General features: G+C 40.7%; 3 protein-coding genes across 8 annotated transcripts in view; 2 read left to right on the forward strand and 1 right to left on the reverse strand.

Moving 5' to 3' along the window:
• fam110b (family with sequence similarity 110 member B) overlaps positions 1-893 on the forward strand; it is a 72,247-nt gene extending 71,354 nt beyond the window's left edge. For both annotated transcript variants that reach the window (XM_063462855.1, XM_063462856.1), the window contains one exon: positions 787-893. The gene's annotated coding sequence lies outside the window, so the exon portion shown is untranslated. The remainder of the gene's footprint in view (positions 1-786) is intronic.
• On the reverse strand, positions 828-4,007 carry LOC134617571 (THAP domain-containing protein 6-like). Of its 2 annotated transcripts, XM_063462862.1 has the most exons (4): positions 3,753-4,002; positions 1,288-1,480; positions 1,122-1,208; positions 828-1,040 (listed from the first exon to the last, which is right to left on the reverse strand). In XM_063462862.1, the coding sequence occupies exons 1-4, from the start codon at positions 3,830-3,832 to the stop codon at positions 828-830; spliced, it is 573 nt and encodes a 190-aa protein (XP_063318932.1). In that variant the 5' UTR covers positions 3,833-4,002. The 2 variants fall into 2 exon arrangements, with proteins under 2 accessions (XP_063318932.1, XP_063318931.1); XM_063462861.1 differs by having other exon boundaries at positions 828-1,208; positions 3,753-4,007.
• On the forward strand, positions 3,408-10,557 carry atg10 (ATG10 autophagy related 10 homolog (S. cerevisiae)). Of its 4 annotated transcripts, none has more exons than XM_063462858.1 (7): positions 3,408-3,500; positions 7,026-7,130; positions 7,211-7,357; positions 7,433-7,607; positions 8,063-8,160; positions 8,237-8,331; positions 9,951-10,557. In XM_063462858.1, the coding sequence occupies exons 1-7, from the start codon at positions 3,423-3,425 to the stop codon at positions 10,069-10,071; spliced, it is 819 nt and encodes a 272-aa protein (XP_063318928.1). In that variant the 5' UTR covers positions 3,408-3,422; the 3' UTR covers positions 10,072-10,557. The 4 variants fall into 4 exon arrangements, with proteins under 4 accessions (XP_063318928.1, XP_063318927.1, XP_063318930.1 ...); XM_063462857.1 differs by having other exon boundaries at positions 8,234-8,331; positions 9,951-10,554; XM_063462860.1 differs by lacking the exon at positions 9,951-10,557 and adding an exon at positions 9,540-9,943 and having other exon boundaries at positions 8,234-8,331.
• Positions 10,558-13,817: the final 3,260 nt, after the last annotated feature.

Consider the following 13,817-nt stretch of genomic DNA (forward strand, 5'->3'; position numbering starts at 1 on the left):
CAGGAAGGTTGAGCTCTATAACACGCATGAACCAAGTTGTGCTTAAAAGAACAGCTTGTTAATGCTTAAGAATTGGGGTTTGTGTAGCAGACAATGGAATAGTTCAACAAAACGGGAAAGAATTGATAATAGTCACATAAAATCTAATGTGAAAATAAAAAGCTGCGGGATTATACAAAACTCTGCCATGAGATACAAGCTGAGCCTTCTGGAGTGGATCTTAGAGGCTCCTGACTAAGACATCGTTAGCATGCTGTGTCTGCAAGACTACTTAAATTACGTGCAATATCAGGCCTTAAAACCACAACACAGCAGGTCAGATTATTTGTCAGATAATCCCATTAAATTGCTCTAAAACCTGGAACAGCAGCACACAGCGACCTGTGCTGGCACGTTTGTCAGTCAAAGCAGCCCAACTGAAGTCTTCCGGAAGGATGCTTCTTAACACTGAACAAAGCGGTCTTTAAGGAACCGCTTCCTGAGTGGCAGTTAACATTGGTCTGCTCTCAGGTGATGCACTGGGTCTACTGCTTGCTGACGAGCACTTAATGAAACATGAGTGAGAGGTTCCTTTGCTTCCAGTATAAATGTTATGTTTGATGAACTTCTATCACTGTTTATCACTTCACTTGTTATGGTTTTTTAAAAAGTGTTATAGATTTTATTTTGAACATTTACAAAGGATCACACTAATATAACCCATATGTTGTCATGGAAACACTATTTTTTTAAGAACTTTTATATCAAATCTGAGCAACGTTTTTTTTTTTTGTTTTGTTTTTTTAGGAACATCGCAGGCCAGTGGAGAGACAAAGAGAGGCCACAGTTTAGGAAAGCAGAATATCATCCAGTCTTTGCTGCAGTTCTTCTGAGAGCATGTGTTTGTGTTTCAAATCCTCCAGCAAGCTTTTTACTGTCTTTTTGTGCCTTCTTTCCCGATCCTTAGCATTCCTTAAGTCCCGACGTAATTCTTCCAACTTCTCCCGGGCCTCATTTAACCGCTTTTTTACTTGCACTGGGTCTAGAGCATACTGATGATCCTGAAAAATATTACGACTGAATGAAAAATGGCTTTCTAACTGATGAAGGTCCAGAATGTTTAAACGGCAGCTGTCACTCACAGATGCTGTTTGCTCCACAGCCTGCACCTGTGGGGGTTCTTCTGCAGCTTTCTGAGAGGTCCTGCTTGTTCTGGTTGCAGTATGTGCCTGGGAAGGTTCAGAGTGCAAAAAGTTTTCCTCACAGTTATCACTCGGTTCAACACAGCCTGTGATATGTGATACTCACCTTGCCAAGATGTCTTGTAAATAAAAAAACTGATGGGATCACTCCTTCTCTTATACGAGTTGTCTGTCCAGTCCTGTCAAAGTCTTCTGCTTTAAAATGACAGCTGCAGACAACCGAGCGGTGATTTGGCTCAAAGTCTCTTCTCTTCAGGGCCATTTTCCATAACTGCCTTTTAACTTTGTCCTTCGGGAACCTACAGAGATAAGACCCTTATGAGGAGAACAGCATGTAGTCCTGTTGTCTGTAGCAACAAGGTACACTGTACACTACTGTGGTCCCTCAGAACTCAGAGGTTTCCCCCCTCTGAGCTTCAAAGTCAACGCTGTATACACACAACCACATGTTGATGCACCCTGTCCTCCTTTTAATGAAGTATTCTCAGCTTTTCTCATTTCATGTTAGCACTGCTGATTCAACACAGCTGCCTGTTTTTGTGTTCATCTGGATCTACACACCATATCCCATTATGGAGCCTTAAGCCGTTTTTCCCTTGACCATGTGGAAGTGCTGGTTCTGACTGAGAAACAAAGGACACTGCGCACTGATTGGCTGCAAGTCATTACCCAGTGGGCATACCCAGGAGAATTCTCTTTTCTGGCTCCTAGAATGACTATAATGTGGAAAATGAGCTTCATGTTCACTTTAATATCTGAAAGATAAGATCTGAAATTCAGCACATTCTCGGGATGAACTGTCTCTTGTATACCCCCATCGAATCTGAACCTGTGGCTGTGAGTCACATCAACATCCAAGAGGCTACAAACCACTGCAAGGATAGGCATGCTCTACTGAACCACGACTCATAAACCCCCAGCCTCTTTCATGCTTCAGCAGGGGAACACAAAGCATGCCAGGGGCAGTCACAGGCCCCCCCGTCTGCACCCCGTAACTAGCCCCTGGCCCATGCTTGCTTCTGCTGTTGTTGGTGCTTGAGTCAATAAGAAGAGTAAAGTTCTAACATACAAAGACACTAAAGTTAGATTTTTTTTAATCTCAAGTATTCAAGGAAGACTGGTGACAAAAATATAATAATCTCTCTAATAATTACAGTTAACATCTGAAGAAACTGAAATGATCAAAAACTATTCCAGCAGCTGAGACTCTCCAAAGATCTGGGTGTGGGCTGGATTGCCTGAAACAAATGAGCAGCATTTTCCTCTTGTTTAGGCGCATTGGGACAAAGTGGGCACTGTTATTTGAATAGGGAAATATCTCCATACAGGTACATGCATACATCTGTTACCTGAACTTACTGGATTCAAAAATCAGCTATTATTTTTTTCCAATATCATTTTTAGAAGGCCATGCAATTCATTGTTCTTGTTGTCTGAACAATAACTGTAGTCCCACTTTACAACGCAAACGTTAGAGGAGGGTGGATCGATCCAACTTTGCTTTTATCCTTCAAATTCAGTATGTAGCCCGCTGAACTGTGTTAATTATTTCTTTGAAAAAATAAACCTCAAACATGCACTACAAAAAATTTCCAAACCTTTTTGTGTGCTTTAGAGACAGAAACATTTACATTCCAGGTCCCCAAAAACCCAGTTTCAAAACACATGAAAAGCTGAAAGGTGTGTTTTGTTGTGTTAACTAATTATTATGGAAAGTAACAATGACAGTGATATAGTGGTGAATAAAATGTGCTCAGAATTTGCAAATTCAGACTTCATCTCGTAAGTGATGGCACACTACTCTCCCCCAATCAGCTGCCTGAATAACTTACAATTACTGGTACGGATATCGGCAATAGTGGCCCTGTATTTACTTGGTATTGGATTGATACCAAAATTTGTAGTGTGGCACAGCACTACTGTGGATGAGGGAAAGTGTGAATGTAGAATGTTTTTGTTGAAATGTCCAGGCAAGTACATACATGTTAAATGACACAATATACGTGTTCACATGACGTCAGTTAACACACAACTTCAGGTTTTTATTTCTACATGATAATTCTTCATAATTAAACAATAAGGACAAGTTGTCTTATGTCCTGTGATCATTATGAAGCTAGAAATTGAAATCACACATTAAGTTTTTGTACAAAGTATCGGATCGGAAAGGAAATCAGTGGTATCGCACATCACTGTGGCATAAATAATAAATACATGTTTGCTGCAACGTCACTCGGTGCCATGACAGAAAGCGGTAGGAACTGTCGTAAAACGGATGTGGCAGTTTCGTACGGGACCCTTCGCGGAGTGCTGTGCTTGGTGAGTGCGAGATGAAATAAACTGGAGCCGTTTTCTACCCGCACACAGGAGCAACGTTACCACAGATAACGCATCCGTCGCGTGCCGTGGGTCAGTACTCACTCATGTCAGCTGACTGACAGCTTCAATATTTTGGCAGCTTAAAGTTAAATAACTGTGTTAAAGCTGTTGACACTCTGCTGTGTGAAGAAACGCTAATAGTCGTATAACTAGATGCTATGCTCGTACAACAGTAGTATTGTAGCGGCTCACCTGTGAAAAGTTATTCCCTGCTGCTTGGTGTTGGCGTTCCTTTGATTAGAGCAGCCGAGAGCGGCACAAAAGTCTGGCATGGTCTATTATTTTGGGCTGACCCGAAGAACCCCGTTGCAATATGGCGGCGGTATAAACGCATCTCAGGAGCCGGATGAGGAACCCACGTATGAATCGTCATGAAGGCAGAGGTCACGTGATCCGGAAAACAAACTGGGGTTTTTTATTGAGCAATTGCAAAATACAAACTCTCAAAGAGGATAACACGGATAATAATACAAATGAAAATTAGAAACAGTACAACAGTACAAGAAATACAGCATTAGGGGAATAATAGAAAATTAAATGAATAAAAAAATACAATTAAAAAAACAGAAAAGATACGTGGCAGGCATTTAAATTGTGCATAAAAGGGAGCAGTGAAACAAAAAACATAAAATAAGTCAAAATTTAGAATAGCAGGAGATGGGCAATACCCTGGTAAAAATTTTTGGCATATTTGCTCTTTGTCTTTTTAAGCGAAGAAAAAAAAACTTAAAATCATTAATAAAACCAGGGAAAGAAGGCTTAGAGTTCCTCCATTTAGCACAATGGATATGATATTTACCCAATACTATGTTAGGTAAATATCTAGATGGATGTCTCTGACATCCATCTAGCTTTGGATGATCCATATAAAAAACCATATGATATAGTTCAAATGGTGGCACATCATTCATTTTTAGAGAAATCCAATTTTTTATGTCACACCAAAAGCATTGTGTGATAGGGCATGGAAAAAAATGTTTTAGGGTTTCATTTTCGTCAATACAAAAAGAACACTGATCCACCTCAAAGCCAAATCTCTTTTTTAGAAATTCAGCCCTGGAATCAAAACTGACTGGACCTGCACACTCTCTGATGAAGAGTCGGGCTACGTTAGTCTCGGCACAGTTTGGTTCTCTCCTATTCTCGCTCACTTTTCAACAAAACGGATGATTTGAGACTCTAGTTTGTCAGTGACAGGTGTGTAACAATAATTTCCGAGACATGGCTGTATTAAAAACATCCCAGATGCAGCTGTGGAAACACAGGGGCACAGTGTCTACAGAGTGGACTGCACACCAGAGGCTGAGAAGAACAAAGGAAGAGGTGTGTGCATTTGTTGAAAGACAACTTCTGGACTGATGTTGCTGTTAGAGGAAAAACATTTTCGACAGACTGGGAGTTCACATTGCTAAAATGGACACCTTTTCATCTCAGCAATGAACGTAGCACACTGTTTGTCTTTGCTGTGTACAGTCATCTATGGACCAGTGCAAAATTAGCTGTGAGTAGACTGCATAATGCCATCAGTAAACAACAAGACTTCCGGCTAGTTCCTTTATTATGGCGGGGACTTTAACCACACAAACCTGAAGTCTGTGTTACCAGAGTGCCACAAAAACGTTCCCATTGGAACATGGAATGGAAAAACACTGGATCAGGTTTACACCAACATCAGAGGATCCTCCAAGACCTGCACAGCTGTGCACCTTGGACAGTCAGACCCTTTGGCTCTGTTTTTAACACCTTCATACAACCCTCTTATCATCAGGACAGGTCACGGTCTGAGGAAACTGATTGTGTCCCATCACGTGTCGCGCCCGCAGTCTTTGTGGCGCTTTGGCTGGTTGTGCACTAAGGGTACTTTCAAGCTCTTACAATGCTGTGGTTGCATTGTAAGGGCTTGCATTATGTTTCTCCCACCAAAATTGCTACATCCAGATGAAAAGAATCAACTTTCTGGGATGTACTTACCCAGTTGTTTGAGCATGCATAAAGATATGTAGCACTTAACTTTGCTTTAACTATGAACAATTTGTGGTTCTTCACCTCCCATGTGGAATCCCTGAAAATAAGGGATAATATCAATTAAGACGATGTTTTACGTTACTGTAAGTGTAATAAAAGTGTCCCAACAACTGTTACATCAACCATAATGAGCAAGAGGGAGTGAAAAAGCAGAAGAGCATCTCTAGCGTGAGTGCATTTAGGTTTGGTAACTCACAGTTAGCAGTCAACTTAAACACTTATGCAAACGTAGGAAAAAGCTATCACAGCAAGGGTGAAATACACGAGTCACCTTGCCTTTAAGCAATATTCCATCTAAATATGAGGTCAGTGCATCTGTACGTAAAATGAGCTCCATTTCTAAGAAAAATCAAATACAATCAGGTCCATATATATTTGAACACTGACACAAGTTTAGTTTTTTAACCTGTTTACTGAAACATATTCCAATTATAGTTCTATAATGGACGTGGACATTATGTGTAGACTATCTACATTCAAATTGGATGAAGAGTTTAGAAATTTCAGCTCCTTAACATGTGCCACCCTGTTTTTAAAGGGACTGTAATTGGACAGTTGACTCAAAGGCTATTTCACAGGCAGGTGTGGGCAGTTCCTTCGTTATGTCCTTGTGCCTGGAGCTGATTTGAGGTGTGGTGCTTGCATTTGGAGATTTTGCTGTGAACAGACAACATGTGGTCAAAGGAGCTGTCCATGCAGGTGAAACAAGCAATCCTGAAGCTACAAAAACAAACCCATCTGAGAAATTTCTTTACAATATGGAAAAATCTACGGTTTGGTACATCCTGAGAAAGAAAGAAAGCACTGGTGAAGTCAGAAACACAAAAAGACCTGGACGTCTACGGATGATTGCAGAATCATTACCATGGTGATGAGAAAAGACTTCACAACAGCCAATCAAGTGAACAACACTCTCCATGAGTAAGGCGTGTCCATATCCAGTGCTCCATGAAGAACGCTGGACAGCTTGCACTGCAAGAGTTTATTAAAGCAAAGAAGTGGAATATTCTTGAATGACCAAGTCAGTCACCTGATCTTAACCCAGTTGAGTATTTCACGTGTTGAAGACAGACAAGCCACAAACAAAGGCCTGGGAGAGTCAGGAGGAAACTCACTCAGTTTCAGGAGGACATCTAGTGATGTCCATGAGTTCAAGCAAAGGATTTTCAACCAAGTATTAGAAATGAACATTTTATTTTCAGTTATTTGATTTGTCCAATTACTTTTGAGCCCCTGAAATGATGGGATTGTGTTAAATAAATGCTTTAGTTACTAATATTTTTATGCAAACTTTTAGTTCAACTTGCTGAATGAAAGCTGAAAGGCTGCACTTCAACTGCATCTGAGTTGTCTCGGTCCTAACTTATATCGGCACACGTGCACCCACAGTCTGACTATACATGAAATACTGTTTCGTTTTTTTGTGTGTCCTCTGCATAGATGAGTGGGTGTGCGCTGAATGAAAAGGAGTTCTTTTCCTGCTGTCAGCTCCTCCTGCAGCAGTCTGAGCATCTGAGAGATGGCTGGAGCTGGGAGGCAGTCCAGGTGAGGAGGCCCTGTCAATCTTTTTAATCTTGATGAGCAGCCTGGAGCTGTGCTTTAAAGGCAGTCTGATTTTGGTACAGGATTCAGAAGAGGGCTACCTCAGGAAGACTGTTCTCAGGTCAGTCGTAGCTGACTGCTATGATGCACAGAAACAGAAGGAAACTGCTTCAGTGTCCCCCATTTTCGCTCACCCCATCCAAGAACTGCAGCAACAGGAAAGGATGCAGGTGAAACTTGAATAGCGCTTCATTTTCCAGCTGTCTCTCCACTAAATATCACTAAATGTGTCTCTTCCTCCACAGCCTGTTGTTGCTACCCGTTTTCATTCTGACGGCATCACAGGCGACGGCGGTGATGAGGACGATGCGGTCTGCGTGCTGTCTGAAGGCAGCAGCCACGTGCTTCAATACGAGTATCACATCCTGTACTCTTGCAGCTACAGTGCTCCTGTGCTGTATTTCAGAGCATTCACCCTGGGTTAGTTACACATAAGGCAGCCACTGCACACACACACCTACCCCCGTGTCCTCCTGTTTGAGCTGGATACCGAAGCGTTTGCCTTTGCTGGCACTCAGCGCCAACATGACATTAGCTGTGTTTCACCGCAGTAGCTTTCTCCACAACTGCTGTGTAGCTCTTTCAAGGGACTCGGTATTTTGTGTAAATCAAGTACACAGGTGGAAGTGATGATGTTTGGTTAAACTCGAATAACACACCCACAAAAAAATAAACAGCAGAACAAAGGGCAGAAGAATGAAAACTAAACTCATCAGCATAAAGGCGATTCAGACTTAATGTTGGTGATGATGCACTAACCTGAAGATCCCAGACTGGGGTAGGAGGTAGTCCCTCAGCAGGTCCCTGTGGTATAAACTCACCCGTTTTGCACTGCTAATTAGATTTCAGCCTTGTTGCCTCTGCTTCTTTGTCAGAGGGTCGGAGTCTGATGTTAGAGGACGTGTGGAGCTCTGTTCATCCAAACTTCAGACACTGCCTTCAGAACAGTCCTTTGACTGCAATCACTCAACAGGTAAAGGAAGTCTCGGCATCATTATCTTTACTTTTTCCTGACAACCCACTTAGCTCTTGTGTCTGTGTGCCAGGAGCATCCTCTGCTGGGTCAGCCTTTCTTTATGCTCCACCCCTGTAGAACGGAGGAGTTCATGAGGCCTGTGCTGCAGGAGGCTCAGGAACAGCCCAGGTAGGGTCGCTGAACCACAGCACTGTTAATGTAAAACTCTGAGGTAGCTCAGTGACCGGCTGAACATGTTCATTGTTGCTCTGTTGATCAGGCTGGAACAGCTTGGGAACATTGACTCCTGTATTAAAATATTTCTCAGGCTTTTGTGGCATTTTTCTAATTTTATATTTTTAGCCTGGTTGGATTTGGATTGCATTTCAAAAAACAAACTTATTTTTAGGTCCACATTAGTGAAAACTGGACACTTTTTCAAGACCAACTCTACTGCTGCAAAATCAGCTCACATCAACACACATGGTGGTGTCAAACTGACACGTAGGCCGTGTTGTTGCTTTCCGATTTCACAGAAATAACACTAACTGAATGTCAGTTTGGTCCAAAGTATTAACTCGGGAACCGTAGGACTCTGCAGCTGTCCACTAGTAGCTTTGGTTGTTACTCTGTGACTGTGGATGTAAACTTAAACAGGATTGAACATGCAGCTTTCAGGAGATCTAGTCTACACCCTCTGTCACCTCTGATTGTATACATATGAAGATGCTATTTAAGAAAATCAGCTGATCCTAAAAAGTTTCTAAAATGATTTAAATACAAAGTCAGATCAACAACAAGATATATTGGAACTAACAAAACTAAGCAGAAATACAAAAATACAGAAAACCCAACAACTATATCTCAGACTCTATTCTTCATGACAGTACAATTAGAGAATGACCGAGTGTGTGTGTGTGTGTGTGTGTGTGTGTGTGTGTGTGTGTACGGGTTCGTACTATCCTGGTGGGGACCAAAATCTGACTTTTACTATCCTGGTGGGGACTTTCTGCACCGTGGGGACCAAAATCCAGGTCCCCTCGGGGTTGAAAGCAATTTTCACACTCAAAATGCGGTTTTACTGTCAGGGTTACAATTAGGTTATGGTTAGGTTTATGGTAAGGGTTAGGGTTAGGCATTCATTTTTAATGGTTAGGGTTAGGGTAAGGGGCTAGGGAAAGCATTATGTCAATGGGATGTCCCCACGAGGATAGCAAACCAGACATGTGTGTGTGTGTGTGTGTGTGTGTGTGTACAAGTACTTTGTTTTTGTACTTAAGTAGAATTTTCAGGTATCTGTACTTTATTTTTCTAACAACTTTTATTTCCTTCATTTTTATATGAATATCTGTAATTTCAACTTGTTACATTTTCAAAACAGTCTTGTTGCTTTTCAGTGTTTAATGCACACGAGGGAAGTTTAACATCACTACGATCATGCCTTGAAACATCAAACCAGTCTGAGTCCAACTGGAGGGAACAGTAACATGAAATACAATCCTGTTGTCTACATCTCTGCTTCTGCGTTTTAGATTAGTTTTTGTTAAATAAGTAACAGCATGGTATAATACCTCATGTTTTATTGTTTATCCGAGTCTGTATTTAAATCATTTTAAAACCTGGTAAAGATCTGATTCCTTTTTTGTCCCAATATATAAAACGTTTGAACTGACAGAGGGTGTCGACTCTTTACATCGTGACTCTTTGCAGTTTTCTTTTTGATGCAGTTGTTGCTTCCTCTGTTTTTTGAAAAGCTGGATTCATACATATTTGTGTGTGTGTGTGTGTGTCTGTGTGTGTGGGGGCAGGCCAGTGAACTATGTGTTGTTGTGGCTCAGTGTGGTGGGTCCTGTGGTGGGTCTGGACGTCCCTCTGAAGTACTGCACCCAGCTCCATCCGTCCTCTCTCAGCAGCAGTGAGCCCGACTAAAGCTACAGCGCTCTGCTTCAGATTTGATGAGCAGCACCGTGGAGACTGGAGGCGGCTCTGTGTGAGACATTTTGCAAGGAAGACTTGCAAATGAGTGACATCTCCCCCGTCTGGGGAGAGTTTGGACCAGTGTTAGATAACGCTCTCCACTTCCATCATCAAAACATGGAATATCTTACAGAAGACTCGCGGCCCATCTCTCCACTACAGATCTATAGACATGGAGAATCAGTGCCGCTGCACATGGCGGCTTAAACTCGTAGTGAGATGCTCTTTTTCCTTTAATTTGACCACTGTCAAAATCAGCGTTTTGATTAGATACCAACTCCATGCTTTGGAGAGATGCCCTGTGCTATTAATACATTTAATATTTGTGTTGATGTAATGTATGCAATACATATTGTGCTAGAATTTAGACTCAATTGTGCAAAATGTAATAAAAACATAATCCTGGGATTTGCAGACCTCATTGAAATAATACAAAAACAAAATGAAACCAATCAAGACCGTTTTGAAATGCATTTTGTACATTTTATACCAGCAAAACATTTCAAAAGAAGTTGGAGGAGAGGCAAGAGAAGTTGTATAATGCTGAAAGAAACACCTGGTGGGAAATCTCCAACAAGTGGGCGTGACCCACACAGAATCTTTCTGAGTGGGAAAACAGTTCAACATTTGATTCTTTTAAATATAGTCAATATAGTAATATGGTCAGCTGATGACAGTGAGTTTTCAACAGAGTCACATCAGTGTAGCCTGTAAGATATTTTTATTATAGATATACATTAGCGTTTCACGTGACATGGGAAATGTTTAATCCATCTGTGCAAGTGCAGATCACCTTTCCGAATAAATAGTTTGTATTTTAATGATAATTATGTAACTATTCAAGTTCTATTTAATTTAAAGTTTTTTGTTTTCTGCTTAGTGTTCCGGAAAGTAAGAATACTATCAAGCCATCATCACGGTTTTCTCAGATGCACAGTCAAGCGTGGACCATATAGAGTTAATATTGCTGATGATGACGTAGGTGGTAGGCAGTAGTTCTGCTTACGGTCTTGACTTGAAGGACGACTGGAATACTGCCAATGATAATGCTGCATTTTTTACAGTAAAGCAAACTCGAGTACTTTGATTGACAGGCAGGTTAAAATGGTGTACACTGAAGTATAAAGCATAAAAAGCATTTTTAAAAAGTGTCGGACTTTGAAGCAAGTAGCATACACTGATTTGCTGACTCAATATTAAAGTAAACCTTTTAATCTCCTGCTTTCTTTGAGCCAGTTCATGACATAAGAAACAGGTAATGATGAATAAATAAGGCGTCATAATTAGAAAGTGTATGTCAGGCTAAAACCCACTGAAAGGACAGACAACCACAAATGGGATCTCACTGGAAATTTCCATCCCGTTGTGCACTAAACAGTGCCGCTTTCAGGTCTCTGGATGGCATAGTATATAAATTTGTATTGATAATTATCAAAATTTGAATATATTCAGAACAGTTCTTTTCTACTCTGAGCACTCAAAGCGCTTTACCAGAACAGCCTGTGATTGATCCATTAACCTGCCGATCAGTAGATGACCTGCTCAGCCTCCTGAGCTACAGCCTTACCCTGTCTGTCACAGACCATTCAACATTGCTTTGGAAAGCAGCCAGTTCAGGTGCTCCACGTCTGAAACCAAAGGTAAGTGTCGTCATAAGGTCACAATCACACGCGTACAGGCTGAGATGTCCATCAGCCTGTATTGACTGAGTCTGTGGATATTGCGCCTCTGGAAGTAGGTAGGCTATGTCACTTAAGATATTAAACTAAGATATCCAGCTTCAGTTGAATAAAGCTTTTAAATAATGCTGTCAGTTAACTGCATTGTGTGTATGGTGCATGTCTGGCAGGGAAGTTGGACAGAAGGACACCTTAGGTAAGATAAGTCACCCTTGCCAAACTCCCAGTGGTGCTAAGTGTTTAGGAAAGTAACACTGCACACTGTATAGGTGGATGTCATTTGAACATGAAGGAATTGGAATCCTTATTTTAAAAAACAAACAAAAACCACTAAGATTTATACTTGAGGTTAAGGTATTTTTAGACAGTGTACTAATACTCAACAATCACTTCATTAGGTATACCCGTTTATTACTGTGCGGCTATACTAATTGGATAGTTTAATTGCAGGAAGTGTATTTAGGCATCCAGATGTATTCAAGATAACCTGCTCAGAGTACTCTCAGAACTGAAGAGTCCTCTTGGATGAGAAGTGAAACTTCTCCACGAAACTTAAACAAGTCCAGCTGCGTTCTTTCCAAGCTTCTTATTCTACAATGACTTGGATGGCTAAGAACCGACACGGATCAAAGAGAATGGACTTTTCTTGAATGTGTTGAAGGGTTTAAATGGCTGTGTCTGAACCCAGTTCGAAATATTTTCCAAAGCCGAATGATGTAGTTTTGGTACCTAAACTCAAACAAATCAAAATGGACCTCATACTGAAGACTAAATGTAAAAATCCTGGTCAGGTGTCATCTGTGTTTTCATTATTATGGGCTGGGAGGTCAGTCAAAGGAAATGACCTCCCAGCCCATTGCTCCTTCAGTGGGCTGGTTTCAGTCATTATGCAAATATACTGTTTATAAGATTGGGGAAACCTGCAGTCAGCTGAGACTGAAGAAGTCACTGGATGAGTGACGAAACGTTTCTCCCACAAAAACGTTACGTCCAGATGAACAGAATCAACCTTCGGGGAAGGTTTAAAGCTCATTTTAAATTCTTTTATATTCTGTTTAATCTACGGGTAATGCACATATCCCAGTTAATTCATCCAAAGGTTAGATGCTGCAATGTTCATAAATACAAACTGTGACTGTGGATGTAAACTTAGACAGGACTGAACGTGCAGCTTTCAGGAGATCTAATCTACACCCCTTGATGACACCCAACCACCTTTAATGGTTTGCATATGAGGATGCTATTTAAAAAAATCAACTGGTCCTAAACAGTTTCTAAAATGATTTAAATGCAAAATCGGATCAACAACAAGACATATTAAACCAGGTTATTGTTTAGTTAAAAAAAACTAAGTGGAAACACAAAAATACAGAAAACCCACAACTATATCTCAGACTCTACTTTTCATGACAGTACAATTAGAAAACGACCGAGTGTGTGTGTGTGTGTGTGTGTGTGTGTGTGTGTGTGTGTGTGTGTACAAGTACTTTGTTTTTGTACTTGAGGAGAATTTTCAGGTATCTGTACTTTCTTGGTTTTTGAACAACTTTTTACTTCCTACATTTTTACATGAATATTTGTACTATCGAATCCGTACATTTTCAAAACAGGTTTGTTACTTTTTAATGTTTAATGCAGATGATGGAGGATTTCATTTCATATTAAGTGGCTTCAAACATCAAACCAATGCGAGTCCAACTGGAGGGAATGGTAACATAAAACACAATCCTATTGTCTAAATTTCACACTCTATAGGCTTCAGATCAGATGATAAAAGTTCATGAGAATCAGAAAAAAAAGACGTATAGCTTGTTTGGAAGCACTGGCAGGAGAAAGTGTTTTTTCTTTAAAAGAATAAAGCTGCACAAGTTAGGTTTGCAAAGTTGCATTTGAACAAAGCACAAGACTTTCAGAACAATCTCCTTTAGACAGATGGCAAGTGATGTTTGTTGCTTTACATATATATATATATATTTGTGTGTGTGTGTGTGTGTGTGTGTGTGTGTGTGTGTGTGTGTG

The sequence above is a fragment of the Pelmatolapia mariae genome, linkage group LG18, assembly GCF_036321145.2.
Source record: "Pelmatolapia mariae isolate MD_Pm_ZW linkage group LG18, Pm_UMD_F_2, whole genome shotgun sequence".
Classification (NCBI taxonomy): domain Eukaryota; kingdom Metazoa; phylum Chordata; class Actinopteri; order Cichliformes; family Cichlidae; genus Pelmatolapia; species Pelmatolapia mariae.